At 48.0% G+C, this 27,517-nt stretch overlaps 1 protein-coding gene across 1 annotated transcript in view; it reads left to right on the top strand.

Annotated features, from left to right (window-relative positions):
- The window catches only part of ATG2A (autophagy related 2A), a 2,189,461-nt gene extending 2,163,657 nt beyond the window's left edge, over window positions 1–25,804 (top strand). Inside the window, exon 42 of the mRNA XM_069207806.1 lies at window positions 24,423–25,804. Coding sequence (XP_069063907.1) covers window positions 24,423–24,659 — 237 coding nt within the window. The 3' untranslated portion in view covers window positions 24,660–25,804. The remainder of the gene's footprint in view (window positions 1–24,422) is intronic.
- Window positions 25,805–27,517: the final 1,713 nt, after the last annotated feature.

Here is a 27,517-nt window from a genome sequence, read left to right as displayed (position 1 = left end):
CATTAATAATGACAGGAATATATAGGCATATGAACTCCATTCATCAAGTACACTCTCTCTGTATAAAAGCAACTATAAATTAATGCCTATATTGTAGTTGAAAATTCATGATAAAAATGTATATGTGGTTGGGCATCATCACAGGCCTCGTACCCCAAATGCTCTTTCTTAATGTCTGCCGTGTCCTATAACAGTAGCGACTCCAAGTTGTAGTGCTTCGCAACCTATCAAGCATGCGTGGCAGGCAACGTTGTTAGAAATAACGTAATATTGCCAAGAGCATAAGTGCAGGTGGCTTTTACAGAACATGAACTGACGAAACAGCAAATCGCACCTAAAGTAACAATAATGAACAGGGCTACTACTGAAGGCTAAGACCAACTTGATATACGTACGATCCAGGGAAGAAACACCAGAGTACTTACGGAGCTGGAAGCTCATCCAAACAACATAATCCATGTAACTCTCCATATCCACTATTTGCAAAGTCGTAAACTCCCAGCACAAAGACTCACCTTCAAAGTTAGTACCCTAAAAAGTAGAAGTGAAAGCAGCAGTCGTGTATGTGACACCAGTAAGTAAGTATGGATATAAACAGTACCTAGTAATAAAAAGATGACTTGTTACATATAATAACCCATATTGTGGGTTAGGGAAAAAAAAGGGAGAGAGGAGGCACCATCTTAGAATGTCATAGAAAGCTGTTAATAATGACAGTACTTAGAAGCATATAAAAAACATTCAGAAAGTACATTCTGTTTGTACAAAACCAACTATATATTGATGCCTATATTCTGTTCAAACAATTTCAAGATAAACATGTATATGTGCTGATACAATAACACAGACATAGAAATAGAAATAGGCCCAATATTGCCACAGATAAAATAGGCCATTTTCAAAAACCTTGAGTTTGAAAATTTTTCGAAGCATAAGGAAAATGCGTCACCCCAGAGGAGGACCAACAATGTTTTATACTGCGGTTGTCTACTTAAAAAGGGTAGATGCTCAGATAATACAGAATTTCCACTTATCTACCTATCATATGATTCGATAATGAATAGTCTATAGGTCCTCATTAAAGCATGTTACAAACATGAAATATTACGTTATTTCTACTGACGTCGCATGACACGCATGCTTGATGCAACTTTGAGTCGCTACTGCTATAGGACACGGCAGACGTTAGGAAAGAGCATTTGGGGTTTGAGGCCTGTGATGTTGCCTAACCACATATACATTTTTATCATGAACTTTAGACTACAATATAGGCATTAATTTATAGTTGGTTTTATATAGAGAGAATGTACTTGCTGAATGGAGTTCATATGCCTATATATTTCTGTCATTATATATGGATTTACATGCCATTTTTGTAATTTCCAAAATGGTGTCGCCGTTTTCCTCAACCCACAATACTGGCTCCTTGGTCTAACAAGTCCTCTTTCTACTACTATGTACTCTTTATACACATTACGACTGCTATTTTCACTGGTCTTATATATTTGTCAGTATTAACAGATTTACATGCCATTCTTTTAAATTCGAACATGGTGTCTCCGTTTTCCTCAACCCACAATACGGGCTCCTGTGTATAGCAACTCCTCTTTCTCCTACTATGTACTCTTTATACACATACCTTCATACCGGCGTCCCACATAAGACTGCTATTTTCATTGCAACTCTTAACAGCACTAACTTGAAGGTGAGTTTTTGGGCTGGGATTTCACGACTTTACAGTTAGTAACTATGGCAACTTACACAGATCATATGTTTTGGAGGAACTCCCAGCTCCACTAATACTCAGAATTTGATCAGGAATTTTTAGGGGTAATAAGTTGGCCTTTTCTCACAGCAGTACCACGGCTCATGATTGTTACTTTACGTCTTACTTGCTGCTTCGTCTGCTCATTTTTTTATATACGCTACCCGCACCAGTACTTTAACATTGCCACGTCAATGCCACTGACGCCGCATGTCACCTTGATAGGTTGCTGAGCATTATAACTTTTTGCTTTTTTTGATGAATATGATTGTGTCATTGTAACAGTCGCTCTCTCTGCTCATTATTTTTTAAGTCTACCACAGGCTTATCAAGGCCATTTCCTCATGAATATTTTAGTATCCTTTCATTGTAAAGAAGTCAGCCCATTATAGGTATGTTTATGTTCGTGTTCATCCACACACTTAGTGAGGTTTTTTCTATCCGGTCGTATTTGGTTTTTAAATTGACTCAGGACTTGGTTTCTCTACAGACCTCAGATATGGTAGGAGGTGTAGCATTAGTAGTGTATGTGGTAAGTGTATTACTCAATAATAATATCCATTTTCACTACCCTTTGAATTTTGCAATGAAAATAAATCCCTGATTAGTGAATAGACTAATTTGATCTGCGGTGTCGAGTTATTATTGAACCTATGCTTATACTAAGTGTCGACTCATCAGTGTCCAGTCCTCTGGCAACTCCAGTGAGTCCCTCAGGATGCAGTATTGCCAAGACTTGCTCCTCCCATGCTGTCAGCTGTGGGGGAGGCGGTGGGGGTCCACCGCCAGTCCTCTGAATAGCGAGCTGGTGCCTTGCTGCTATGGAATGCACCTTCCCCCGTAGGTCTTTCAACTTCTTCCTTATGTCGTCCCTTGTTTGTGGATGCTGTCCCAAGGTGTTCACCCTGTCCACGAACCTCCGCCATAGCTCCATCTTCCTGGCAATGGATATCTGCTGTACCTGTGCTCCAAACATAGGGAACCTAGGGATGCAGAACATGTCACAGACATGTAGCATAATACACCACTTACATCCTCACTGGTGCCCACCCAATCTCAGTGGCGAGGAGGTGCCACGACTACCCAGTCCCCCACCAGAAGATGCCCCCAGTGATGACAGCAACTCTGGAGTTCTGGATCTCGATCTGGATGAACTCCCTGGCCCTTCAGGGACCACTGGTCAGTCGGCTACCCAGCCCACACCCAGTCCACCACGGCAGCCACCCAACGTCCCCAGACCTCTGTCCCCATGACACTTCAATCAGCAGTGTGCCCACGTGTACAGGGACCCCAGTCCACACCTCTCAGGAAAGATAATGAGGGTCCAGGGTCAGTGGAGGTGGGCACACCATTCAGGGGAAACAGGCAGAGGGGGCCAGGGGCGGTCGGAGGACAGCTGTGCACCAGGGGGAGTACAGGCCCAGGGAACCGCCTGCCCAGGAGGCACTCACTAACGTCCTGGGGGCATATCATCAATCCCAGGTCAAGGTGGGTCAGGTGATAAACATCATCCAGGAGAACCAGCGGCTGCAGGGGGAACACCACCAGGAAATCAAGCAAGAATTGCAGGCTCTGAACACCACCATGGTCTCCATTGCAGGGGTGCTGGGTGACATGGCCAGCATCATGAGGGACTACACAGCACACCAGCGGGCTCCTTCCGCTACCCAGTGTACTGACCAGCCCTCCACAGCTAGTGGACAGGAGGCCCTGCCACAGGACCCACAGGCCACATCACCCCTCCCCCTGCAGAAGATGAACCACCCCGCAAATGGTCCCTGCGACCCACACAGACACCAGAGACACTTGCCAAGACAAAGACCACTGCCAGGAAATGAAGCCCTCCTGAATGTCCCCCTTGTGTTACACTGTGTCACCTTGTCCACTTTGAACTGCCATTGCTCCCCTTCCTATGGCCCCTTGGACACTAGGCCTGTGCTACAGACTGTCCCACTACACTGGACTGTTCCCAATCATCACCCCACTCTAATGCACTTCCCATTATATACCAATTTCCAATAAACACCCTTGGACACAACTTGAGTAATAGTGCTTTATCTACAGCTAATGTACAATGTATAGAACTGTTATGAACTGCATGTTCCTGTGTAAGTGTCCAGTAACATGTTGGCCCATCCTACCAATGTCTCTCAGCAGTCTGTATACATCACAGCAGTACACTGTTGTAACCACAGCAACATCTGCAGTAAGGGAAGGCATAGGTGACAGTCAGGTGGGATGGAAAGGTAATGACTTGCATTATGCTACAGTCACACAGCACAACACTAAAATGTAGAAATGTGTAGTTCCTCAGTCTTATCTGAGTGTCATTGGAAGTACTGCAGGATCATTTATGACCTGTTATCCACATCCTCCTCCTCCTCACTGTCCTCATTGTCCACTACTGCCCCTGCATTGTCACCCCACTCCTCCTGCAGAAAGGGCACATGCCGTCTGAGGGCCAAATTGTGCAACATGCAGCACACAACAACAATTCTGCAGACCTTCTCAGCGGAGTAGCACAGGATCCACCTGTCAAATGAAGGCACCTGCACCTAGCCTTCAGGAGCCCGCAGGGCCTTTGAACAATCCTCCTGGTACGCCCATGAGCATCATTGTACCTATTCTCAGCCCCTGTTCTCTGATTCCTAACAGGTGTCAACAGCCTGGACAGTTTGGGTAGCCGGAATCACCTACAAGACGTAAGGGACACACATTAGCCCTGCACAATGGCATGGGCTATGACTCCAGAAGGCATACACTGACATACATTGGGTGGAGGCTCAGGCTCGCCTATTAGCCATACTCTGTGCCTCTGTAGTTGTGCCGTCAGCTGTGGGACACTGCTATTCCTCAGGACAAAGGTATCATGCACTGACCCAGGATACTTGGCAGTGATGTGGGAGATGTACTGGTCAGCAAGGCACACCATCTGGACATTGAGTAAGTGGAAACTCTTCCAGTTCCTGTACACTTGGTCATTGACCCTGGGGGGAACTAAGGCAATATAGGTCCTGTGAGTGGCCCCAATTACATGTTGCATATGTCCCACTGCATAGAATCCAGCCTTCACAGCGGATAAGTCATCTACCTGGGGGAATGTGATGTAGCTGCACATGTTTGAGCAAGGCTGACAAAACCCTTGCAAGCACAATAGAAAACATTGGCTGTGACATTCCTGCAGCGTAGCCCACTGTCACCTGGAAAGAGCCAGTTGCCAGGAAATGGATCACTGAGAGTACCGGCACAAGAGGAGGTATTAATGTGGCGCTACGAATAGCAGGTAGCAGATCAGGCTCCAATTGTGCGCTCAAGCTCTGTGATTGTGGCCCTTTCCAGATGATAGGTGAGTATGATATGCCTGTCCTCCAGTGTAGCCAAGTCCACAAGGGGTCTGTACACGGGTGCTTGCCTCCCCCTCCTAATTCTCTGCAGTGGTTGGTACCTAACAGACCCAAAAGTAAGAAGGGAGTGAGTACAGGAACCATGCGCACACTACAGCAGTGTACACAGAGCATGCTTGTATGTTGGACACTGGAATTGTCTAGGTGAGAACATTCGACTACAGTGACGCATTTTTCAATGTGTACATGTGTACTAGCATTAGAAAATGGTGTGAGAAGCTGGTCTGTCTTGTAGTGGGTACATCTTATACCAGGTCCAGTGATCCACCTTAGTGAAATGAAGGCAGAGTCTAGCAGCTTAGGCTGTCTAGGAGTAGCTGTAGCAGAGCAGCCAAGGCTGAACTAGGAGACATGCAAAGCTCTTGCAGTACCACTATAGTCACACAGCACTGATACACAAGAAAGACAATACTCAGTGTTGCCAAAAATAAAGGTACTTTAGTTTAGTGACACAAGGCCAAAAATATCTTAGAGGCAATACTGCTACTGGAGGTAAGTATTATACACAATATATACAGTAGTAACCAAAATCAGGTAAGTAAACAGTCATAGAATAGTGCAAACAGTGAAAAAACAATAGTTTGCAATTGCCTAGGGGCAACACAAACCATATACTAAAATAGTGGAATGTAAATGTCAGTTCCCCCCCTAGGCAAGTGTAGTGTTTAGAGGGGCGCTGGGAGTGTAAGAAAACACCAAAAATAAGTAAAATACCCCACCCCAGAACCCAGGAAAACAGGAGTAAAGTAAAGTACAGCAAGTTTCCTCAGAACACACTAGAAGTCGTGGTAAAGGATTATGCAATAACCAAGCAAAACTGCAAGACACCAACAATGGATTCCTGGACAAGACCTGTGGAGAGAGAAGACCAAGTCCAGAAGTCGATGAAGAGTCCAGGAAGAACAGGAGACCCTGCTAACCCGGATGAAGGTGCAAAAGTGGACCCTCCGGTTGGAAGAAGTCAGAAATGCACCAAAGAAGACGGCTGCGGGTTCCTGCTTGGTGCAAGAGATGTCCCTTGTCGAGTCGTTGGATGCAGGCTGGTTTTCGTCATTGGATTCCAACAACAAGCCTTGGCTCACGCAAATGTCGGGTTGGTCAGAAAAGGCGCTAGCTGGGCCCAGGAGCGACCTGGGTACCTCAACACGGACTGAGGAGGCAGAGGGGGATCTCAGCACTTTAGAGAGCCCTCAGAAGACCAGGCAGCACCCACAGGAGTCCCAGAACACAGAGACAAAGGAGTTGCAGAATGCGGTCATTGCAGCACTACAGAAAGGGATCCCACACCGCTAGAGAACAACTCAGGGAGCTGAGTGTCGTAGGATAAAGTGCTGGGGACCTGGGCTAAGCTACACTGTGTTTAAAGGACTTTTAGAAGAAGTGCACAGAAGCCCAAGGAGCTGCAGGACATGTGGCACAGGGAGGCAAGCCCTTACTGCCACCAAATTTGGACAGCTGGACCTTTGGACAGTCAGCATCACTTCGGTCCACCACCTGTTTTTCAGCGATCTAGCTTGTCGACAGGAGAGGAGTCCCAGAGTACCGGTTGTCATCGCAGGGAGGTGCCTGCTGAAGCAGGAAAGCGACTCCATCACTCCATGGGAGAATGCTTCGGTCCTTCTGGTGCAGAATGAAGACAGGCAGTCCTCAGAGCTTGCACAACCTGAAAACTGTTGCAGTTGCTGGCTGAAGCTAAAGTTGCAGGGTCACAATAGCCTTCCTGGATACTTTGTTGCAGGTACAGCGGTCTTGGAGCAGTTGCGGTTGATCCGACTGTCAGAAGCTGAAGCAGAGGATGCAGAGGAGTCCTGGTGGAGTCTTGCAAACCGAATCTGAGGAAACACCCAGAGGAGAGACCCTAAATAGCCCTGAGAGGTAAATTGGCTACCTAACCAGGTATGCACCTATCAGGAGGGGTCTCTGACGTCACCCGCTGGCACTGGCCACTCAGATGCTCCCAGAGGGTCCCCTCATCTTAGAATACAAAATGGCTAACGCCGGGGGGACACTGGAGGAGCTTTGGGCACCACCCCTGGGGTGGTGATGGACAAGGGAGTGGTCACTCCCCTTTCCTTTGTCCAGTTTCACGCCAGAGCTGGGTCTGAAGGGTCCCTGAACCAGTGTAGACTGGATTATGCAAGGTGGGCACCGTTTGTGCCCTTCAAAGCATTTCCAGAGGCTCTGGGAGGATACCCCCCAGTCCTGTAACACATATTGCCAATGAGAGAGGGTGTAACACCCCTCTCCTAAAGGAAATGCATTGTTCTGCCTTCCTGGGACTGAGCTGCTCAATCCCCAGGAGGGCAGAAACCTGTCTGTGAGGTGGCAGCAGCTGGGGCTGGAGTGGAAACCCCAGAGAGGTGGCTTGGCAGTACTGGGGGTACATGGTGGAGTCCCAAGGGCACATGGAATTGGCCTCCAATACCAGAATTGGATTGGGGTTTCAATTTCTCAATCTTAGACACCTCAAATGGCATATTTGGAGTTACCATTGTGAGGCTACATATATGTTTTGACATATATGTAGTGCACGCTTATGATGGTGTCTCCGCACTCACAAAGTCAGTGAAATTGGTCCTGGACAATGTGGGGGCACCTTTGCTAGTGCAAGGGTACCCTCACACACAGTAGCTTTGCACCTAGCCTTCAGTAACTGAAGGTTAGATATATAGGTGACTTATAAGTTACCTTAATGCTGCGAAAATGGCTGTGAAATAGTGTGTGCACTATTTAACCCAGGCTGCGGTGGCAGTCCTGAAGGATTGTTTGTATGAGCTCCTTATGGGTGGCAAAAGAAATGCTGCAGCCCATAAGGATCTCCTGGAACCCCAACGTCCTGGGTACCTCTAGGTACCATATACTAGGGACTTGTAAGGGGCGGTCCAGTGTGCCAATCTGAATTGGAATATGGAGTCACTAGAATATAGTGACAAATTTGATAAACAGAGAGAGCATAAGCACTGGTGTTCTGGTTAGCAGAACTACAGTGACACAGTCAAGCATACTGACAACACAGTAAAACACACTGACATGTAGGCCACAAACTATGAGCACTGGGACCCTGACTAGCAGGATCCCAGTGAGACAGTAAAAACACACTGACAACACTGACATACAGGCTATAAATGGGAGTAACCATGCTAGAAGAAAGCCACATTCCTACAAATGGCAACCGCCTGTCCTGTATGCAGGGACAGGTTAAAGTGACCTAACTCCGTTGGCGTTCGTGTCATGGCGGGAGGCGGTCTTCACCGCCGTGCAATTCCTCATTGGCTAACATAGCCCTCTATGGAGTATGGGAACCAATGAAGATAAACGCCGGTGGTGATGGTGTTCACCCCGTGGATGTGACCGCCGTTTTCGTTTTACCACATCACTTGATTCCTGACTTTCCACAAGATGACATCTCCACTGCGTGTGCTGCTGTGACCTGTGTGTGGAACCCGCCAGGGCTTGTGCAAAAGGGCCCCAGCCTTCACATCGAAGGAGCTGTAGAGGCTCGTGGATGGGGTCCTACCTTTGTATGGGCAGTTGTATGGGCCTCCAGACCGACATGTGAGTACACCATGGGTACGTTGCATGCGATACGGCTGCATGGAGATTTGTGTGTGTGCTGGCAGTGTGTCATATGGGGGGTATGGCTGGTGGCAGCGCTAATGCAGTAGTACAGGTCATGTGTGCGCTTGATGAGGGGTTATGCATTTTGTATGCCATATGTGTGACGGGCTGGATTCTCTGGTTAATGTTGTCCCACTATTTGTGTTAAGTCTGCAGGTCAGCGCCCATCAGAAGAAGGGGTTGTGGCATGCCATCGCCAAGCACATGCGGACCCTGGGGGTCTATAGCAGGCGGAGCACCCACTGCAGGAAATAGTGGGAGGACCTGAGACACTGGGCCCGACAAGGGAGGGGTGCCCGTCGGAACCTGACCCCCCAGATGGCCTGCATACTGGCGGTGGCCTACCCGGAGCTGGATGGGCACTTGCAGGCATCACAGCAGCTACAAGGGGGAGTAAGTACAGTGTGTTTGACAACTGTCTCTGTTGCCTGGCATGGGTTTCGGGTGCAGGGTACTAGTCAGTGGATGCCCAAATATGCCAGTTTAGACATTGCTGCGTGCTCCTGCTAAGGTTAATAGGGTGAAATGCGTGTATTAGATAGCTAGGTAGGTGGCTTCCCATGTCAGACAGGGCTTAGCTGGTCCCAGTTGGTGTGTAGCTGGCAGTGTTTGGCTCTTACCTGCTGTAGTACATAGCCAATGGTATGCCAGTGTGGTCCATACTGTCCATTCTCAGTCTCAGTGTGTGACTTTGATGTGTATGCCATTTGTTCTGTTGATGCTGTGATTGATCCTGTGCTCCCTTCCCCCCCACCTTTTGTCATTCTGCCCATGTGTGCATTAGTATCATCAGGTGAAGGAGCAAGGGCACCAGTGAGTGAGGGAGCTGCAGCCCACAGGACCGAGGAGGCAGAGTCCACCGTTTCCGAGGTGACCAGTGAGATGGAGGGCATGGGGAGCACCACGGCGGGGACAGGAGGTGATACCACTGATTCTGTTTCCTCCTCCGATTGGAGATCCCTGGTGGTGGCAGACCCCTCTGGAACCACCTCAGCTACAGGTTCTACCGCCACCCCCCATAGCCTCCCACCGAGTTGCCCGTGCCCGCTCACCCAGGAGGATGGGCATCTCCTTCGCCTCAGGCACCTCAGGCCCTGCCCCAGTTAGCTCTGCTGCCCTCAGTGAGGAGGCTATTGACCTCCTGAGATCCATCTCTGTAGGGCAGTCAACAGTTGTGAATGCCATCCAGGGGCTGGCATCCCAGATGCAGCAATGCAATGCCTTCCTGGAGGGCATTCACACTGGTTTGGTGGCCCTACAGAGATCGTTTCAGGCTCTGGCCTCTTCAATGACGGCAGCCAGTGTCCCTATTTCATCCGTCATCCCTCCAACTACCACTTCCCTGCCTCCTCTCCCTAAACCCCTCCCACGCACACATTCAGACAAGCATGCACACAAAACATCACACAAGACTCGCACAGGCAAACACAAGCAGCACACTTCAGTCCACAAGCACTCACACAGCCAATACCCAGATGCACACACATCATCATCCACTGTCTCCCCCTCCTCCATCACAGTCATATCCTCACTCACACCTGAATGCACTGCATCAACAGTCCCTGAACCTGCCACCTGCACTGCCTTGCCCACAGTCACCACAACAGACCCGCAGACATGCACCCCACACGTGCAGTCACCACCACCACCTTATGCAGCACATCTACCTCACTTGCAGACACCACCACGACATCCATCCACACATCATGTTTGTCCCCCCACCCTGTCTGACCCCCTCTCCACAGACACACAAATGCTCGCACTCAGACCCCCAACAGCCATCCACCTCACACACGCACACTGTCCATGCACCTGCACCCAAGCCCAGCACACCTCCTCCTCCTACAACCACTCCCTCTACCTCCACTCCTATCCCTCCTCCCACATTCCCAAATCCCACCCCAATGGCCCTAAGAAGCTTTTCCTTGCCCAGCTTGACCTCTTCCCCCGGCCTTAAGAGGAAGGTCCCATCCCCCAGACCAGTACCTCGAGCACCCAGTCTGACACTGCTCCACCCCCAAAGTCTCCAACTGCCACTAAGAGGCACATGAGTGCGACGCCGGCTCGCCGCACCAAGGACACTTCTCCTTCCCACCCCGAAAACTGAGGGCTAAAATGCCGCCCCCTCCCAACAGACTACCAAGACCATGGAGCCACCTCCAAAACCTAGTGCCAAGGAGGCCCCACCCAGATCCAAAGCCATGGAAGCCCCACCCAGATCCAAGGCCAAGGAGGCCCCACTCAGATCCAAGGCCAAGGAGGCCCCACTCAGATCCAAGGCCAAGGAAGCCCCACTCAAATCCAAGGCCAAGGAGGCCCCACCCAAATCCAAGGCCAAGGAGGCCCCACCCAAAAACAAGGACAAGGAGGCCCCAGCCAAAACTGACCTCAGGGAGGCCCCAACCAAGACCAAGGACAAGGAGGCCCCAGCCAAGACCAAGGACAAGGAGGCCCCAGCCAAGACCAAGGACAAGGAGGCCCCAGCCAAGACTGAGCCCAAGGAGGCCCCAACCAAAACCAAGGTCCAGGAGGCCCCAGACAAAACCTAGCCCAATCCCGAACCAGAGGCCAAGGATCCCCCTCAATAACCAGTGGGCAAGAAGCCCCCTCCATGGACAGTGGGAAGGGAGCCCCCTCCAGAAGCAGTGGGCAAGGAGCCCTCTCCCAAGGGTATGCCCCCCTCCCCCCTGAGGTGCCTGCCCATTACCAACATGATGCCCTGAACGATTGAGTCCCGATGTCGTCAGGAGTCAAGTTGGGGATTGGACTTTGCCCTGTGGGCATTTGTGACTTTGGACTGGCCTTTGGGCCTACATGTATGCATATATGTGTTTGCATTTTGAATATTCATCCAACAAGAATACAGTGGTTGGAACAGAAGTATGTGTCCTAGCTTTCTCTGCTCGTAGGTTCTGATACTGTCAATTTACTCTGCAGCTGGTTCTGGGTGTGTGGTGTACGGGTATGGTGTGTGTCGTGTGTGTGTGTGTGTGTCACTCTCCCTACCCTCCCTCCCTTGTGTGCTAGGCAGCTGTACTCACTGTTGTCCTCTTCATCGGCGTTGGTACAGCATTGGGAAGACTTGCAGTTCGGGTTCCGTGCTCCAGGAAGGCCATGGCGTGGTACAGCATCGGGAAGACTTGCAGTTCGGGTTCCATGGCGGACGCAGACTCCTCTGTGTCCTTGGAGGTGAGTGTCTCCTTTTATATGATGTTTTTCCACCAGGCTTTTGGTGTCATTGCTACCGCCCCAGAAATCCTGGCGGTGTGCTATAATCATAATCTGTTAGGCGGATCTTGTCTCCCGCCTGCCTGTAGGTGGCTACCCCTGTGTTCAGTGTTCATACCGTGCTGGCAGTTGGTGTGGTACATTGGCTGTCTATGGGAAGGATCACCGCAATGGTACTACCGCCATGGCTGGCGTGGCCGTAACCTGACCACCAATATCATAATGACCACCATAATCTTCCCCAGCAATTGTATGTATTCCTAGGATGTGTGAACCTGAAAGCACAACCACCTCTTTTTTGTCATTCGACTACTGCCTAGACTGTCAGGTCCGAAGGGACGGGTACTTTGCCCGTTCGGTCCTGCAGAACTTCCTAGTATGAGCTTGGTTCGATGACCCTCCTCTGGGGATGCTATTGCTTGGGTATTTATTCTAAGGTAAGGAATCTGCAACTAGAAGTCTCTGTCAGATGAACAAGTTACTTAACTTCGCTAACACCTTATCTGTTAGAGACATATTCTAGTTGCAGATTCCTAACCGACGCGCCCATCTTCCCCGCTCTGTGAACTGATTTCTAGGGACAGGGACTTCCCTTTCAGGGCCCTAGTTCTGGTGCAACAGGGTCAGTGTTCTTCATGGCTTCTGGGGTGGAAAGTAATGAGAAAAAAAAACTGACATCAGCACGCCGTGGTGTGGCCTACATATGATCCGCGACGTCATATGCAGCAACCATGATGCCAACGACGGACTCTAAGTTGATCAACACCAACTGACAGCGCGCAGGGGTACTGCTCGAAGAAAAATCTCCAGATCCAGACTGATGCCTGGGAAAAGTTCTAAGGTAAAGAATCTTCAACTAAAATATGCCTCTACCAGATAATTTGTTACCAAAGGTAAATAACTTGTTCATCACTTCCTTTATGAGGATGGGGCAATCCAATTCTTCCACGCTTTGCCTTGAGTAGAGATGTGTGCGCGCTTTGTAGGTAGCTATTTATATGCTCTGTGGCTAGGGATTGAGGTGCGTAAAGTTCCTCATAAAAGTCCCAGAATTGGGATACCACCTGGTCGTCTCTCTCTGCTGCCGTGCTGTCACTCAACACCAATGCCTAGACCCATGCTGCCTCCCTTGGGGCCTGGAGTTGATTAGCCAGGAGGCACCCACATTTATTTCCTCCCACATAGGAGTGCTCAATGCGTAGGAGAGAATATTCAGCTCCATTTGAGGTTCAAGGCCTCTAGTTGTTTCCTGCCAGTCTTAAGCTGCAATCACACCCTAGGGTTCACCTGTGTGGTGGTGTATGCACTCTAGTTTACTAACCTGCTGTTGGAGATGCTGCTGCTTCTCCCAACGTAGCTTATTGTCCACACAGAGATTGCAAGGAATTCACCCCATTTAACTATTTTTACAGGTGTCCCAAAGTAGTGAAATGGGAGTGTCCGCTGTGTCATTTATAGCCATGTAATCATGTATGGCCATCTCAATTTGGTTAACCAGCTCAGGTCCCTGAAGGAGGGTCTCCAGCAAGCGCATGGTTGACATGCCTGGGTTTGAGAGGGAGCACCAAGTTCAGGGTCACCGCCGCATGACCGGATAGGGAGAGTGGCTCTCTATCTACTAGAGCTACCATACTCATTAAATCAGTAGACCCTAGGAAAATGTCCAGTAGGGCGTAGGTTTTGTGTGCATGGGAATAAAATGCATAGACCCTAGACTGCCGGTGAGAGGCTCTCCAGAGATAGGTTGGGTCCTGATTCATCGACTTAGCTCTGGCTTTGGCGGGGAGACTCATCACAATGGCCTGGAAATTGGCCAAAGGTCCCAGTTTTGCTGCTTGGAAAAAGGATGTCAGGAGGTGGGCAGAGGCAGAAGAGCAAGCACTCAGGAAGGAAGACAGCAAAGAGATTAGGAGGTGCCCTATAGCACACAACTGGAAAGAGATAATGGAGGCTTGGCTGAATCCAACCATGATTACCGAATCCAACACTGGGGAGGGCTCTGACTAGAGGCCCAGGCCATGGAGGATAAACTAGGTGTAGAGAAACGGTAATGGGGAGTAACAGCCAAAAGACTAGAAAGTAGTGGGGAAGGTGCCTGAAGTCCTGCCCTACATGCTACGAGGGGGATGTCAAAACCGGGCTGCCTGGACCCCAGACCAATAGCTACATGTTCCATTCGCTGATTGGGGTTCCAGATGTTATATGGTGGCCGAAAAGAAAACATGACTTTTCCACAACCCAGCATCTCCACAAGCACCTAAATAGGGGTGGTTGAATTTAAAAGTTCCTGTCTACCTTTTTCACTTTAGTTTTGTTCTCATGTTTTTTGTTTAATTCCAAAGTCTCCAAGGGTCTGGTACTGACCTGGCTACATTAAAGGAACTCTTCTTCCCCTAGTGAATGCGCAATCAGCTCTTACACTAGCGGATTTAATACTTATTCCCCACCAGGGTGGCTGCACCTACTGAGGAGGGTGTAGGAAATTGATAGGTCTGCACTGAAGATCCAACTTACTGGGAAGTATAGCCCTGCACTAGCTGGTAATTTGAGATGATTGCCGGGAGATGGACGGGAAGATAGTAGGGCGCACATGCAGAGTAAGAGCTGTATCTAACGAAGCTGAATAGATGTCGTAGATTATGATTGTAATACAGACTATTGAAGATGCAACTAACTAGAAATGTATGGATGATAGTAGCTGATCATCACACTGCATATTTAAATGTATCTCATGCTATAACTTGTACAAATTGGGTACAGTTTCACTGTTTCAATATTAAAAATGCCAATAAAGAGAGTTGGGAAAAAAGTGAGGCTCTCCAGAGATTGTTTCCAGCAACCACTGAGCACCCATCTCCCCGTCCCCCCCATGTCCAAAGGGCAGAACAATCCATTCTATTTTGGAACACCGAGTTTAGATCCTCCCAAGTAGAATCAGTCTTTCCCCAGGAGTCATGGCTTCGACTGTGGCCTTACCGGAGAAAGGGCTTCTGGCCCTTGTTGGGGGCATATATATATCCCAGTGCAAAGGAGTATGCCCTGACCTCCACTCGATGGACCAGCAGCCTACCTCTAATTTCAGCCAGTTTGTGTCCAGTTTTCTCTCAAAAGGTTCTAGAAACCAGGATAGCTACCCCAGCAGTCTTACTGGTTGCTGAGGAGTGAGGCTACTGGGATAGGGCTCGGGGACCAAAGACCGTGCAATCAGCGAAACCAAATGTGTCTCCTGTAATAAGCAAATATCTGCTCTAGTGTGTTTGAGGTAGTAGAGAATTGCTCACCTCTTGACAGGGTTGTTAAGGCTCTTCACATTAAGGATGATGATCTGTAGTGTATCATGCATGGTGGTAGGAATTTGTGTTAAATGTAGTGAGTGATTTCCTAAGAGGCGTCATCAGTACCCACTGTGTGCTTTTAGACTGTGTGGACCTGTCACGTACGATCTTGAAGTGTGAGTGGCGCCCCTCTAAGCATTGTGAGTATCACTCACAATGATACCCCCCAAACAAAATAAATAATATTAACAACAACAGTGTCCCTAGGTGGGTAGTAGCCCAATTGTGAGCCATCATCCCTTTAGTGGGTTGTCAACGTCTGGGTCTGTGGGCAGAACCGGTTTGACTGTCCCCCCTCTCGCAATCATCTGTCATCCAGCTCCATTGCTTCAGGATGTCTCCATCTTATCTGTGTCACCTGTCAGTGTCTTCAGCAGGGCGTTCCTGTTTAGTCTCTGGGTCCAGCCAGTGATCTCACTGGCAGTGTATTCCTCTGCCATCTGGAGCATCTGTATGTTCTATGGTTTGTGGGGCTAGGGTGAGTTGTAGCATCGCTGTCATGATCGAGTCCGAAGAGTTCACATGCAGCAGACACAGCGCAGATCTGGTGAAGTCTGCCCTCCCAGCAAAATATGATTAGAAATGCATAGCCCCAGAACAGGAGACACCTTATTCTTGGAAATGAGACGTAAATTGGGTCTCTTTAGGAGGGTAAGTGCTGGGAGGTCCTGATACAGCATTTAGGTTTTGCCTGAACTGCAGTGGGTGGAGTTCACTTGCTTTGTGTAGGATTTGCTCTTTTAGTTGAAAATCATGACAACACACCAGGATATCAGCTAGCTGAGAGTTTGCTGGGCGAAGTAGGCCCACCCTGTGGGCTCTATCAAGCTGAATATCCATGTCCATGAGCTTGAATATCTGGGCAAAAAGGGCTTTGATGTAGGCTCTCAGATCAGTCCCTTCCGCAGCTGTTAGCGCTCCCCTTACACAGATATTATTGCATGATGATCTGTTTTCGAGATCCTCTGTTTGTGCTTGAGGTCAATATGTTGTTCTTTTAGGTCAAAATAATCTCTTGTTGAAGTTGATCAATCTCTACTGGGTGCATTATCCTATAGTGTAGAAACTCTGTCGCCCATCTTAGCTAGATCCGAGTGGGCCGACTTCAGGTCTCTTTTGACTGTTTAAAGGTCGTCTTTGAGGAAAGCATAGAGAGTTTCAAGGAATGAGTGGGTTACAGGACCCTTCGTAGTCGTTCCCTGGCAGTGGATCCTGAGTGGTCTGTGAGGAGCACACATCTGCCACTTGTCCAACAGCCCGAGTGAGAATCTCCTTGAGGGGAACGGTCCTTCTTGGCCCCTGCTGCTGCCATCATTTGTCTCGCCTGCGGCACTCTGTTCCTCCAGTGGGATGTAGGGCAGCGGTCAGTCTAGGCTCCTCCCAGCCAAAGATCTTATGAGCCCCCAAGGAGATGAAAGAGGGGTGAACTTCTCAGTCCGAGGAACCCTCAGTCTCCTCCCTGTCTCTCCTGGTTGTCTCAGTAGGGGCAGTGGCTACTCAAATTGCAGAGCGCCCGCAGCGGGTGGCCTCCTAGTTGTCCTGTGATGTAGGCCGCTGGAGGACTCCCTTCTCCTAGGCTCCCAGTATTATACCTGGCAGAGTGGTCGAAGCAGCGCCCCCCATCAGGACCTCTGCCACTTCTGGCTCCAGTGATGACACCCTTTCTTCAGTGAAATCAATACGGGAGGGCATCATGTGATCCCTGTTGCTGGGTATTGTCCTTTCCGACTGGGACCCTCAGTCAGTGCTCATGCAGGAACTGAGCTGTTCAAGGAGTGCCGACCTGCTGAGCTTACAGGCTCCCAAATAAGTACTCAAGGTGTGGTTCCCCCTTCACCTTCTGGAGCCTTGTGGGGTCAGCGCTGCTATTCTTGTGAGGGGCCCTCAAGAGGCTTGGGCCCGCTTCTGTATCCCAGGGGGCAGGTGATTGTCCTTTGAGCTTTGGTGTGTGCAGACACGCTAGAGTCAACTCCCCTGCCCACCAAGCAAAGGGTAGAAGAAGTTGTCACAGCCAGCGGAAAGGGGCGTGCTGTGCAAGGCCTACTTTTCCAGGCCCTGTGCGGACTTCTTCCCAGTGATTAGTTCAGGGGCAGCTCTCTCCTGCTCCAGTAAGGGGGGCCCAGCGACCACCAGGGCTAACGGGTGGCACGCTGTGCAAGGCCTACCTTTCAAGCCTTGTGGGGACACCGCCTCAAGGCCTCGTTCAGGCGGTCAGTCTGATGAAGGGCTCCTCAGGAGCGGGCCTGCTGGTTCCCGTCACAAGGCAGGACTGCCACGGTGCGGTGAGGGTGTGCGCCGTATAGGGCCTCTGCTGGGGGGTGCAGGTCAGCTGCGTTGCAGGCCAGCGATGTGTGTTGATGATGAGGGGGGTCTCAAGCCACCCCCTCACGGTCCCTCGCTGTTCAGCCACCTCAGCTCAGGATACAGCAGTAGGTGGGAGCAGTCGCCTGCTAGGCCTGCAGTGTCAAAGGATCTGCACCACATGGTCCACAAGGTCACTGCCCTCCTCAAAGCCGTGATGCACGGGGCCACGTAGAAGACAGTGCGGAGGTATGTCCAGGGCTGCAGACAGAGCTCCGGCTTTGGCCTCTTGTGCGCAAGCAGCCCAGTCTCAGCACTCCGCATCCACTATCACTCGGTAGTTGGCCAGGCGGTACCATAGAGTGTCTTGCTGCAGATATCAGCTTCGGCTGGCTTCCATCGAGCCCCATGATGGAGCTGTGGCATATAGGAGGCAGTGATGGTCCATCGCCATGTTCGGTAGGAGGATAGGGGGGATCCGCAAGTGGCCAGGACAGCACAGAGAAATACATCCTAGATGCCTGCCATCTTGGCCACCACCAGATATGGTTTAGACCTCTTTTCCACTCCACCAAGCATTTCACCCCATGCACAAATCTTAAGTGAAGAACATCTCCTCCTTCCTCAAGAAGTGCACACAAGATCCGGTGCCATTCTAACATCAGGACAAAGGGGTGTACTGCCTATACTTCATAATTCCCAAAAAAGACCACACACTCAGACCGATCCTTGACCTCATGCCTCTCAACAGGTACATCCTTTCAGAACATTTCCATATGACAACCTTACTGAATTTTAGTCCCCTACTACAGCAAGGTGACTACATGATCTTTCTAGATCTGTAGGATGCCTACTTTAACATTTCAATACATCCAGCACATTGGTGCTACCTTTGCTTCGTTGTAAGTAGACAACACTACCAATTTAAGGTGTTACCCTTCAGGTTTACCACAGCCATAAGGGTGCTCAGAAAATACCTAGTGGTCATTCTTGTTCACCCTAGAGGGGAGACACACATATATTCCCCTGTTTCAACAATTGGCTAATCAAGAGTGTGGGATGGAATCAATGCCTAGCACACACCAAAGCTGCCATCTCCCTACTACACAGATTGGGATTCACAATAACTGCTACAAAGTCCTACCTTCAGCCCCTAGAGATTCAAACCTTTATTGGATCAATCCTCAATGCTGACACAGACAAAGCTTGCCCGAATCCTCTAAGTGTACTAGCTTTCCAATAGCTCTGTCTCTTTTTCTGCCAAATGGTCTCCTTTAAATCAGAACAGTAGTAAGTCTCCAAGTAATATTAACTCATGCCAGATTGCACATACGCCCATTGCAGAAGGGCCTCTACGCACAATGGGCATAAGTGTAAGGGTCATCTATAGAATCTACTAATGGTAAGGGCAAGCACTCTTAGACCCCATTCTTCAGGTTACCATCTCCATGGATGCTTCTCTTTCTGGCTGTGGGGGCACATCTCCATACCATGACAGTTGAGGCTCTTCGGTCACCCTAAGTAGGAGTAACTACCTCAAGATTCTTGCCATCCACCTGGCATCTAAAGCTTTCAGGACATTCAGGGCAAGGTGGTATTGATAATATCCGACTACATGACTGCCATATGTTACTTACAGAAACCGGGTTCCACTCCCTTCTCACAGCTGTCAGCACTGGCACAGAAGATTTGGCATTATGTGATTCACCATGAGACACACCTCCTAGCGGAGTACCTCCCAGGGGTAGACAACAACTTTGTGGACCTGCTCCGCAGGACACATCAACAAGTTCATTTGTGCGAAGTCCACCCACAAGTCTTACTCCCCCTACTTTCAGTGATGGGATTTCAGCAAATAGATCTATTTGCCACCCACAAAAGTGTAAAATGCCAAAACTTTGCCTCCAGGTTCCCGCTATCACTGTCCATGAGCAATGCACTATGAATGAATTGGTCATGGCTAATCTCCTTGCTGAGACCATTCTAAGTTGTGGTCCAAGTTCACGGTTTGGTCCTGGTCCTGCTCCAGGAATTGCCAGAGTTGCTCACAAGGCCAGTCTTCATCGCATACCAAAATAATTCGGTATGCCTAAAAACAAACATAAGAAATCAAAGTAGGACTCTGCCCATTCACGCCACTCCCCTAAGCAGGCACGGGAGGACCGTGTGATGGATCTCACTCTTAGAGTTGGCCAACTTCAGAGCCAATCCTGCAATCTGAATTTCCGGTGCTGTCTACCTCTCTACAACAAATTGAAGAGTTCAGCGCAGCCATGCTCCAGCTCTTCGGATTTTTGCAGACTTCCTCTGGCATGCCCTTGGACTAAACTGAGCTAAGCAGCCTTCCACCTGGAGTACTGCTGGCGGGTTTGCGGTCAGCACCAGTTTGACCCTCCAAGTCCATTGCGATATCTTTGGGTCCAGTCTGAACCCAGCCTCCGTCAGTACCGAATTCATAGATGCCAGATGAAGAGCTACCCATAGTACTGTCTGACTGCAAGACGGAGCTGGTCCAACCTCGCACGACGCCACGCCCCACAACAGTTGAGGCACTGTTTACTCAGGGAAGACGACATACCTTACATTATCTTTTCGACTCATATTCAGATAATGATTATAATGCAGGTGATGTGTTTGTTCAGCCCTACCAAGATGATAATTAGTATGATGACTTGCAGGAGGCTAGTTGTCTTTATTACTCCCCTGGGCCAGCCACTGAGGAGTGTGCAGGATGCCTGAAGTTCTTGACCTCCAGCTCCCCACCTTGTATGTAAAGACTAACCTATTGATAGAAGTTCTCCAGCTGAAGTAGACATTTTCTAAGTCCCTTCTGCCATTAATGACGTCCTACCAGACACCTCATGAAGGGCATGGGCCCAACTTTGTTCTGGTCCACCAGTCAGCCATCAAATTGTGAGATGCAATCGTCCTACCCCAGATGACTCCACATTTTTATCTCAGAACCCCCTCACTGAAAGCCTTGTGGTGCAAGTGTCCATAAGCAAAACTAATCCCAACATGTTCCCAACTGCTCCCCCGATCAAAATGTGTTGAAACCTTTGGGAAACAACATCCACCAGCGTAGTATTCTGGTCAAAAAATGCCAACTGTGTGTTTAGGCACTACTTTCACACCCTTTGGAACTTGGTGGCTTAAGTCCTCCTTGGTGTCCCCAAGGCTCTCCGACCTGTCCTTGCCCAGGCCATACAGGACAACCAAGCTGCTGCCAAGTTCATAGTTCGTTGTTGCTTGGACACCACTGCGACTCACCACCACATCTGGCTGTGTTTCACTGGATTTTCTGGCACTGTCCAGCTGTCTCTTATGGACATGCCCTTAGATGGGACTCGCCTGTTTGGGAACAAGGCGGACTTTACCCTCAAGCAGTTCAAGAAGAGCAGGGCCAATCTGCTCCATGTGGCCAGACGCATCAGTCCTACTGCTCCTTTTGCGGCTCCCCAGAGGTACCCCATACTGCCAGCCAATCCGACCCTAGCATGGCGTCTAGCAGTTTCCCAGTTCAGGTGCAGCTCCCCCACGACCAAGATCAATAGGCCACCCAGTCTATTACCATCCCTGCAGCCCCACCTGCAATATCCATTTAGCATGTCCTTAGTGGAGCACAGCCAGTCAGTAAACAGAAGGATCCAATGATTCTTGATGGGCTGACAGGCCATAACTTCAGACAGGTGGGTCCAGCAAATTGTTCAGAAAGGCTGTGCCCTCCCTTTCCTGCCCAGCAGCACCTTCCGCAATCTCTCCAGTGAGTGACAGAAGACCACCTTTTAATGCTGTGGAAGGTAGAGCAAGCCCTTTTGGCCAAAGGGGCTATCAGGAGGGTGCTGGCTCCCTTTTGGTCTCATCAGTCCCACTCTTGTATTCACAAAAGTGATGCCGGGGACAGCAGCACATCTTCAGAGGTCAGGGATGCCAGTCTTCCCATATCTCGATAACTGGCTTTTGAAGTTGGGCTCACACCAGGCATTTGTCAGCTACTTCCAGACTATGGCAAACCTTCTGTCATCTTTTGGGGTTACTATCAAAGTGCAGAAGTTACACCTGACTTCTTATACGCTACCCTTAATCTGATACATTCTGGACATGGTTCAGTTTTGTGTTTTTCCCCCATGAAAGCAAGTCCAGGACATTTTAACTATAATTTGTTCTTTCATCCTTGGTTTCAGAGAGGTCATTGCTAAGACTGCTGGGACTGACAGCCTTCTGCATTTTGATGGTCATTCACGCAAGGTGGCATATGTGGGCTCTGCAGTGGAATCTCACCTCTTAGTGAGTGGGCCCAACGTGAAAGGGACCTCTCCAACTGCGTTCAAATTTTGGACAAGACTCTAGAAGATCTGCAGTGGTGATTTTTGGACCACAAATGGGTCAGCGACAGACCCCTCTTTCTCCCCTACCCAGAGCTGACACTAGTGACCCATGCGTTGCTTCTGGGTTGGGGTGCCCATCTAGGAGAGCTGGAGATTATCGGGTTCTAGTCTCCATCCGAGTTCTGGCTCCACACCAACCTTGTGAATCTGAAGGCCATCCATTGGTTTTGAAAGTCGTCCTTCATCTATCAAAGGAAGGCTGGTGCTCACAACACCACTGCAGTGTGGTACTGCAACAACCAGTGTGGGGTAAGGACTTGGACCCTGTGCCAGGAGGCCTTGCACCTCTGGAAGTGGCTGGACCACCAAACAGTTTTTCTGGTTGTGACACCCTGGCATGATCATTGAATGCCCGGGCGGATGAACTCAGCCGTCGGCGTCCAGCAGATCACGAGTGCTAGTTACACCAAGAGGTAGTACAGGGTCTCTTCAGTGAAAGGAGGGAGATGTGGCTCCATCTGTTTGCCACTGCAGAGAATGTGCAATGTCAGCACATATGATTGCTGTAGTTTCCAAGCCTTCTCTTGCTCTGATACGCATTCTGCCTCATCAGGGACCTCTAGACTGTTGTATACCTTTCCTTTGATACCTCTTCTGCCACGAGTTCTTAAGAAGATCAGGACTGACTGAGCCCCAGTCATGCTTGTGGTTCCAAATTAGGCATGGAGTGTCTGGTATCCAGAACTCCTGTGCTTTAAGCATCTGCTCTCCGATCAGGCTTTGTGTTAGAGGATCCACTCTCACAGCAGCAGTGCAGAGGGTTTTGCACTCTGGCCTTTGCAGTCTCCACCTTTATCCATGAAGATTGAGCGATGACAACTGAACACCTTTGACCTTCCTCCAGAGGTGGTTGATACCATCTTAGCAGCCAGTCGACCTTCATCTAAAACTGTATATGCCTGCCGCTGGGACAGATTTGTGACTTGGTGTGGTACTCTGTGATTGACACCTTTTATAACACCTTATCCGATGTTTTTTTTATTTTTGTCCCTAGTCTGGCATGGCATTCCCTGGGCACAATTAAAACGTACCTTTCAGATATTTTGCGGTTGCCGGATCAGCCCTCCTTGTTTACATCTCCTGTTACTAGATTTTTGAAAGGGTTTCAGACATTTGCTTCCTCCCTCTCACTTTGTTGTGCCACAGTGGGACCTTAACTTGGTCCTCACCTTTTTAATGTGCACTCATTTTGAACCGCTTCACAGACAGTGTTCCTCAGTGTGATAACATTGGTATGGCGTGTGAGTGAGCTTCAAGCGCATGGTGTCAACCCACTGACCAGCACCTTCTTCCCAGATAAACTGGTTCTGCGAACTTGCACATCCATTCTGCCAGAAGTTGTGAAGCCATGCCACATTGCTCAACTCATCTCCCTGCTTGTGTTCTATGCTCTGCCTTGCCCCTCCAAGGAGGAGGAGAGACTATTCACTTTAACCCAAGAGAAAAGGCACGTCTGTGCAGGAGAAAACGATCTCCTGCTGGATCGTGCTCTGCATCAAGATAACGCACTGGCTAAAAAGCAGCCTGTGAAAGGACCTTTTGCTCATTCTGCCAGGGCCAAAGCAGCCGCCACTGTGTTAGCTTGCAGGCTCCCTGTCCTAGACATTTGCCAGACATTACATGTAGGAAATTAATTTACATAGGTTTTTGAATATTGCAGATATCAATTTTAAATAATTCTCATATTTTAATCTGAAATATTCAATAAACGCCGTGAATCAGTGAAAGATCCAGTGCTGGAGAACAGTGAGTTACCTACAGTTGTGGAATCCCTTGTAGAGGAAGTAATATATTCAAATTAAGTAACTGTGTCTATGTATTTAGAATGAGAAATACCCAGTGCCAAGGCCTCAAGCTGACTGCAAGGAGATGGGTTACACCTGGAGTCAGATTGAGAGCAAAGTCCAGGGTAGAGATGGCTTGAGAGTAGTGGTTGGTGGGCTATACCCCAGGAGCTGTAGCAGGCATAACTATTACCATTTTACAGAATATCACACATTTAAAAATGAATTAAATAATGTATAGCCTAAATGTAATATTAATATTTTTTGGTTTATACAGTACAGTGAAACTGTCCTTGCTTATGGAACACGAAACATAAATATCTCCTGACATGGAATAAAATCTTTTGTAACTCCCTCGAACAGGTGTGTCTTCTAAGATGTCAGAATACGGTTTCTATGCCATGAGAAAAACAAACTATTGACAGAAGAGAATGTAACTACCGTGTGCTATAGAAATGGATCTAGTAGCTCCATTTGCATCATGTCTAGGTACTCTGTGTTTTTCTTTGACTGTCCTTGCAGGTGCAAATGCAAAAGTCCATATTATTGTGAAGTGTTCGATTACTGCCATTCTTAACTGATGTCATTTTCTTGTTCAGGGAGTCATTGACACAGCTCAAACTATCTGCGATGTCGCTGCTCGTGGACATGAGCAAAAGGGAATTCCCGGCGCTGTCGGCGGAGTACTGAGGCAAATACCGCCAACTGTGGTCAAGCCCTTAATTGTAGCGTCAGAGGCTACCTCCAACCTCCTGGGCGGAATGCGCAACCAGATTAAGCCAGATGCTCGCAAGGAGGAGTATCTGAAATGGCGATTAGATGAAAGTCCGGAGTGAGTGTGTCTGTTTAGCAGGCCAGATCCACCCCGTCAAGTGCCAGGAAGCAATAGCTATATATACACATATATATAATACATTTCTAAATGACTGAAATCACAAAATGTCCGTCTGTTTTTCCCCCTCAACTTTGTTATTGCGTTTGGGAATTAATCCAGCTACCCTGTGCAATGGGGCTGTGAAAATCCAGCGTTTGCGCAGCCCTCTTTCAAAACTTCATTCGAGGTTGTTCTGTCATCGCCATTACTGTGCCCAAAAACTAAATAGAAGCAAATACTGTTTGCCTGACGAATTTAAAGGGCAGTTTTACAGGGATGACTGCGCTTGCAGTTTTGCTCATCATATGAGTGATAGCTTTTGCAGTTGGACGAGGATTAACATTTCTTCAGGAGTCACAGGATTTGGGCTTGAATGGCAGATAGTCTAGATGGACAAGAAAGGGAGCGCTTGCCGAGATATACGGGAAAGGTGGCTTTTGCAGTCGGACAACAATAGTCTTGCAGAATTGGACCGCACTGACAGCTCTTGTGACGTTGACAAAGGAGTAAAGCTCTTGCAGAGACTTAGGCCCATTGCCTCTGAAGACTGGGTGGCTCCTGAGTTTTCACTTCCCCCTATTCTCCATTTTTCGTTATCATTCAGACTTCAAAGTGCGAGTAAGAAACATTGAAAAGCACAGGAAGAGCCAAACACAGTGAAGCATCACCGCAACCCCCTTAATCTTTTAACAAATTAAGGCATTGCCCGGGGTACAATAGTGTCGCACTCCAATGTTGCTGCTTTTATGAAGAATTCTGTGTATGAGGCTGCCTGGATCAGCATATGGTACATACAATAAAGCACTGCTATAACATTTGAATGTTGTTATTGGTCTACACCACACCGGATGGGTTAATCGAAAACCTCACTGCAGTAGCCTGCCTTAAAAACGCGCTGTTAATGTTAACGTGTTTCAAAGGAAAGATAAATTGAGACGTACGTGGACGCAGCATCACTGCTCTGCAAAGATGATAAAGCTGTCTCAACAAAACGTGTTTCTTGCGGTGTCTGCCTTATCTAGGAAATATGGAAATGAATTGTAACCAGACTTTTATACTGTGGAACTGAGTTAAAATCAGAAGTATTAAACTGTTCAGAATTGAAAATATCTTTAGTGTGGAAATGATTCCTATGGGTTGTAATTGTAAATTAAATGAGATTAAGACCAGTGCCATGATATAAGGGATGTAATTTTGAGCTTGTTTCAAAATCGTAAGTTAATTTAAGCATCTTTCCTCTTAGACAGTTTGTGATGGGATCTATTGTATTAAAATCTGATTTTAAAACAATTTCCTCATGATCTGTTTGTTTCACTAGTTTCACTAGTTTTATTTCAGTCTCCTGCCCCGCACGTACTTTTAGCGTGATCTGATCAGTAGAAAAGTGTGGAAGTAAGAGTGATTACCTGCCACATAGAGACCAGTTTTGTAAGTCTATAAAAAGCTTCCCCGTCGGTACAAGAGGAAACACCCCATTTTATCTGATCTTTTGTTCAGGACTGGGAAAGTCCCTGGATCAGAGGGAGCATCTACCCTTTAGAACATTTATTGTATTTGAGAATGAAAATACTATTGGAGATAGTGATTTGGTTATTAGGCTAGTAGCCACCTGAAATGTTTTACTTTTGCCACATTTCTATTGAACCGTGCTTCATCTGAAATCCTCCCATAAAGGCTGCTAAGTGGTAACTTGCTTTTAAATGCGGCCAAGTGGAGATGGATTTCAGATAGTGATACCTATGGCCAAGGGCTGCGCACAAGATGGGTTGCCGTCCTTCGCACAACCACGCTGTTGAATGGCCATCCATGAAGGATGTGACGCTGCTGAGCGTTTTGTCACCCAGCACCTGCAGCCCGCCTTAACTAAAGTGTCGGGTGCTAGAATTATGGAGGGCTACTGAGCTGCAGGCCATGGGTGCGTGCATTTTTTTTTTTAGTTTAAAAAGCTTTATTTATCAGCAGCTAGAGCAACAATAATAATTTAATAACAACAAGAGCTGTTACATATTAAACACCATATATGGAAGTGAAAAAAAGCCTTTTAGAATTTTCTACGGAAGTAAGTAGTATTCAATCTAAGAGATAGAATCCCATAAAGCTTTCCAATTTAGGGCAATTTCTTGAAAAGCAATTACCAAAAACATATCAATTAATTTGGTTGTAGAAAAGAGGCGTGAAAACACATTAATTAAAGTTCCATAAAAGAGATTGAGATTGTTAAAAGGTTGATTTATCATAAATACCTGTTTAATTTGAGTGAATATGCATAATATAACCATTGAGAAAAGCACAAGACCAACACTGAGTTAACCTATCTGTAGAAAACGTAGCACAATTAAGTGTAATAATATAAAGTCTGTGATAAATAAAAAATAATGTTTGAGTTGTGCTAGCTGATCTGAAGATTTTAAAAATATGTAGCCATATTGTAGGAAGCTGGCTGTCTATACAGTGCACTAAAAATAAGTACATCGTGCAGAGAGGCCATTGGATCTCCAGCTGGCTTGTAGAGGCAGATATAGATAGGAATAATGCTATATTTTGTGGTACTGTGGGTGAGTAATAAGGCTTATCAGAGGGTAGTGCTAAGCTCTTGTTATACTCACAGAGGCAATAAATGAGACACACACTCAAAGAATAAATCCAAGACCAATTTAGAAAAAGTACACTTATTTTTATATATACTTTAAACCCAAGACCTTCCTATAAGGTAAGTACATTTTTAAGTATAAATATTTCAGTTGTAAAAATTGACACAGTGGAATTTCAGAGCTCTTCAATGTTAACCTATGGGAGGAAAACACAATCAGCAAACAAGCA

This window comes from Pleurodeles waltl, chromosome 9, assembly GCF_031143425.1.
Source record: "Pleurodeles waltl isolate 20211129_DDA chromosome 9, aPleWal1.hap1.20221129, whole genome shotgun sequence".
NCBI lineage: Eukaryota > Metazoa > Chordata > Amphibia > Caudata > Salamandridae > Pleurodeles > Pleurodeles waltl.
Note: the sequence above shows the minus strand (reverse complement) of the source record. Positions and strands in the feature narration are given on the sequence as shown.